At 34.0% G+C, this 5,000-nt stretch overlaps 1 protein-coding gene across 2 annotated transcripts; it reads left to right on the top strand.

Annotated features, from left to right (window-relative positions):
• The first annotated feature begins 848 nt into the window (after positions 1-848).
• LOC113812996 (uncharacterized) lies at positions 849-4,362 on the top strand. Of its 2 annotated transcripts, XM_027364938.2 has the most exons (8): positions 849-903; positions 1,055-1,133; positions 1,399-1,574; positions 2,312-2,403; positions 2,641-2,802; positions 3,204-3,320; positions 3,573-3,747; positions 4,067-4,362. In XM_027364938.2, exons 2-8 carry the CDS (start codon positions 1,060-1,062, stop codon positions 4,222-4,224), a joined length of 954 nt encoding a protein of 317 aa, XP_027220739.2. In that variant the 5' UTR covers positions 849-903; positions 1,055-1,059; the 3' UTR covers positions 4,225-4,362. The 2 variants fall into 2 exon arrangements, with proteins under 2 accessions (XP_027220739.2, XP_027220738.2); XM_027364937.2 differs by lacking the exon at positions 849-903 and having other exon boundaries at positions 921-1,133.
• The last annotated feature ends 638 nt before the right edge of the window (positions 4,363-5,000 follow it).

The raw sequence follows: 5,000 nt of genomic DNA, 5'->3' as shown, positions 1-5,000 counted from the left end.
GAATATTGCACAACAATCAAAAGCGTTCCCATCCTTGTAAGAAAAAGGCATCAAATACGTATGAAGCTCTCTAAAGTCATCTTGGAACACTAGACGTCCTGCCCCACCCTTTCTGAGACTGTACGAAATATATTGTAACGTCGAAGGTTCTCATCACACCTATCAGAGTTGTGTAACTAATTTCATAATTATTGGAATAAATATTTAAATGAGTAACAGATACTGAAGGTTTTTTTCTGCATTAAAGATATAACACATTCATTGAATAACCGAATCGTTCATATATGTGTTACAATTAATAGGCCGACACACACACACACACACACACACACACACACACACACACACACACACACACACATACACACACACACACACACACACACACACACACACACACACACACACACACGTACACGTACATATATATATATATATATATATATATATATATATATGTATGTGTATGTGTACGTGTATGTGTACGTGTACGTGTACGTACACGAACACGAACACGTACACGTACACGTACACGTACACGTACACGTACACGTACACGTACACGTACACATACACATACATATATATACACACACACACACACACATATATATATATATACATATATATATATATATATATATATATATATATATATATGTGTGTGTGTGTGTGTGTGTGTGTGTGTGTGTGTGTGTATGTGTGTGTGTGTGTGTGTGTGTGTGTGTGTTTAGGTGAATAAATAGAAATGAAAAAAAAATCGATAATCACTTTTCTCTAGATTAAACCCGACACATGCGCTTCACTAATAGGCAAGAAATCTTAAAATCTGGGAATATGAATAGTTTCCAGTCAACAGGGGGACAGACTAGAGTTCATGTGATCGAAGTCATCAGTATTGAAGTATTTATTTAAATCATACTCACAATTATGAAATAGATAGGTTGTGAAGAGTGTGAGTGGAATATTTAAAAAAATAACAAGGATCACAATAATAAACACCGTATCGTCTCTTCGCCCGGGACAACTCGCATCTTTAACGACGTAAAACAAGGAGGCATGACAACTTACGCGAAGTGGTTTGCAGCAGTTTTAACTACAGGGGCGGCCGTCTGTGTAGTAATGTGGATAAGGTGAGAGAGAAGCAGCTGTGGTCTGTATTTAATATTGGAGAAACGCGCACCCACGTATGGATATATAAGACCGTTGCACGTCAATAAGAATGTTTTTTTTTATACGCACGTGCCCACATACATAAATGATCAGATATCTTACTTCATATATTGTGCAATATATACATTTTTTCTTTCTTCAAATTTATAACGTTTTATGACCGTTTTTTTTTTTATTATTAATTCTTTCTTCAACACAATATCTCTTTTTCCACTGCACTATTAGCATGCCGATACCAAAGGTCTACCCAATATACGCTCAAATCAACCTCGAATCGCCGATCTATGTCGATGACGCCCCGCCAGGAGTCGACGCCCACAATTCGAGAAAGATCGATGCTAATGTCGAAAGGGCGGCTGGAATGCTCGGCAATCTTGCGCAAAAGATTGACATAAGTGATGGTGAGCACGAATTTTGTTATCGCTATAACAGCGACAGAGATGTCAGTATATATATATATATATATATATATATATATATATATATATATATATATATATATATATATATATATATATATATATATATATATATATATGTGTGTGTGTGTGTGTGTGTGTGTGTGTGTGTGTGTGTGTGTGTGTGTGTGTGTGTGTGTGTGTGTGTGTGTGTGTGTGTGTGTGTATGTCTGTATGTATGTATGTATGTATGCATATATATATATAGATAGATAGATAGATAGATAGAGAGATAGACATAGATATATAAATGTATGTATGTGTATATACATAGGTGTATGTATATGTATGTGTTTATATATATATATATATATATATATATATATATGTGTGTGTGTGTGTGTGTGTGTGTGTGTGTGTGTGTGTGTACGTGTGTACGTGTGTGTATGTATGTATATGTATATGTATTTACATGTATATATGTATATGTATATGCGTATGTATATGTATATATATATATATATATATATATATATATATATATATATATATATACATGTGTGTGTGTGTGTGTGTGTGTGTGCGTGCGTGTGCGTGTGTGTTATATATGTACACACACGCACGCTCACTCACACACACGCGCGCGCGCGCGCACATATATACATATATAGATAGATAGATAGATAGATAGATAGATAGATAAAGTAAATAGAAACAGACATATATCCTTTCTCTTCCAGATGAATCAGTAATCTGCAGTCACAAAGTCCTAAAGACCCCTGACGCCTTCCACAAGTTCCTTTCCAACACTTCGTCGGAATGCGGAAGTCTCGTAAGTTTTTTGTTTGTTTGTTTGTTTGTTTTTGTGTAAGAGGGAGAAAGAAAGAGAAGAAGGAGGGGGAGGGAGGGAGAGCGGGAGGAAGGGAGGGAGAGAGGGAGAGACGGAGACACGCAGAGACGGAGAGAGGAAGAAAGGAAGAGATGAAGAGAGAGAGAGAGGGGGAGTGTAACCAAAATCAATGAAAAACAAACAAACAAAAATTAACAATAAACCTTTCGCAACCTCCAGGCCCAGTTACCACCCGAATACACTCCACGACACAACATCAGGGGCAACTGGATGTGCACAACCCCAAAATACCTGACAAGGGGTGACTGTCTCATCTACTTCTTTGTTGATGGACTAGACACCTCGTTCGCCGAGAAAGCTCACGAACGGATGAATTGCAAGGTTGTACTCTAGCTTGGTAGTAGTAACAATATTAGTAGTGGTAGTAGTAGTAGTAGTATTCTAATTATCATTATCATTATTATTATTATCATCCCCATTATTATTTTCATTCCTATCATTATCATAATCATTCCTATGATCATTACCATTCCTATTATCATTAGCATTAGCATTCCTATTATCATTATCATCATCATTCCTATTATCATTATCATTCCTATTATTATTATTATCATTCCTATTATCATTATCATTCCTATTATCATTATCATCATTAATTATATATATATATATATATATATATATATATATATATATATATATATATATATATATATATATATATATATATACATGTACTATACAATCACATGACTTATCTCTCGCCTCCCCTTTTTTAGGTGTTCGTTTTTGAGCCGCATGAAAGGGAAGGTCAACTAAGGTCAGATGCAGTTAAATTCTATCATAAAACCATAATGGTAAACCAGAATGATAAAGGAAAGATAAAGATGGTATATGTAAGTATGTTATTTTTTTGCTAGTGATTTTCTGGTTGAAAAGTTTATTTTCATATGGGTTATTTTGTATGATAAACTAATAATGTAAACAAAATCTGTTGAAAAAATTTTGGGTGTTAGCAGAAACTACAGTAATTCCTTTCTCCCGTTTCCTTCAACTTATGATGGATAATAAATGAACAGATAAATAAATAATGGATAGATAGATAAACAACTGAATGAATAGAATAAATAAAAATCAACTTCTTGCAGAACCAGCTCATGACCCTCATGAAAAGTTTGAATCACCATGACAGCCAAATCGACCTCCTGAAAATCGACACAACGCAAGGAGAAGAGTTAATCATACTTGGGAACATATTCTTTGCTCCGCGACCACTGTACTTAGATATAAAGCAGATTAGCTACGCCATTCATTTGAGAGCAGGTAATTTGTATTTGTTAATAATGATAATGGTGATGATAATAACAATATCATTAATGATACCAATAGAAATCATCATCATCATCATCATCATCATCATCATCATCATCATCATCATTATCATCATCATCATCATCATAAATACCACCATCAGAAATATATATTTGAAACACAATGCACACTAACCAAATAACCTACTTGAAAAAATATGCATTCATACAATTCAAAGACAGCTCCCACCCAATCTCACTCCATTTCACACTATATCCAATCAGTGTCATGATTAATATTCCAGGATTATATCATTATATCCCTATTCCAGGAATAACAACGGAGTTGCAATTACACTGGCTCTACTTCGAACTCTTGCAATGTCACGATTTCCGCCTCGTACGAACTGATGTTGCAGAGTATGAGGATGAGCTGAAGCCTGGGTCGAAAGTGAAAGTATATGAGGTGCTTTGGGTCAAAAAGCAGTGACAATTCAGTTAGTTTTTTTTTTCTTTATTTCTTTCTTTTTTAAGGGAGATTTGGCCTCTTAAAACTGAGTTGACTTCTTAAGGGTGAGTTGACCTTTATGAGTGACTCAATTGCTTAAGGATGAGCAGACTTTTAAAGGTGACTTGATTTCTTAAGCACAAGCTGTTATTTTATGCTGACTTGATTTCTTAAGGTTGAGCTAACCTTATCTTTGGGGGTGACTTGATTTCTTTAAGGTGGGCTAACTTTTAAGGGTGCCTTGTTTTAAGACTGAACTGACCTTTAAGGGTGACTTTATTTCTAAGTGTGAGTTATCCTTTAAGGGTGAGCTGACTTTTAAGGGGTTACTTAATTTCTTACAGGCGATCAGACTTGATAAGGCTGTCTTCATTCTTTTTTCAACTGGATTAATGTGATATACCCATATATATTACCTTTCCAATAATTTTCTTCTTGTCAAAAATAATTTTAAATCTAAAATCACCATTGATAATAGATAATTTTACCTGGATAATCTTTCATGCTTTTTATATGACAAATTTATGAAAAGTGGATTGTTCATAATGTTAACAATATGCTAGGATGTTATACTAATGTTAACAAATACTTATAGGTTGAACAAGATTAATCTTATAATTAATAAACTAATTATTATATTTCAACAGGTAGTATTGATTAGTGTAGTCTGTTATATATTATAACAGATTTTGAACAGTAAAGATGAATATTAACAGCAAAATTATAATAGAAGGAAAGAATTTTTATAAGAAAGATGA

This window comes from Penaeus vannamei, chromosome 15 (genome assembly GCF_042767895.1).
Source record: "Penaeus vannamei isolate JL-2024 chromosome 15, ASM4276789v1, whole genome shotgun sequence".
In the NCBI taxonomy this organism is placed as follows: Eukaryota; Metazoa; Arthropoda; class Malacostraca; order Decapoda; family Penaeidae; genus Penaeus; species Penaeus vannamei.
The sequence above is the reverse complement of the archived record's forward strand: the minus strand, read 5'-3'. Positions and strand labels throughout refer to the sequence as shown.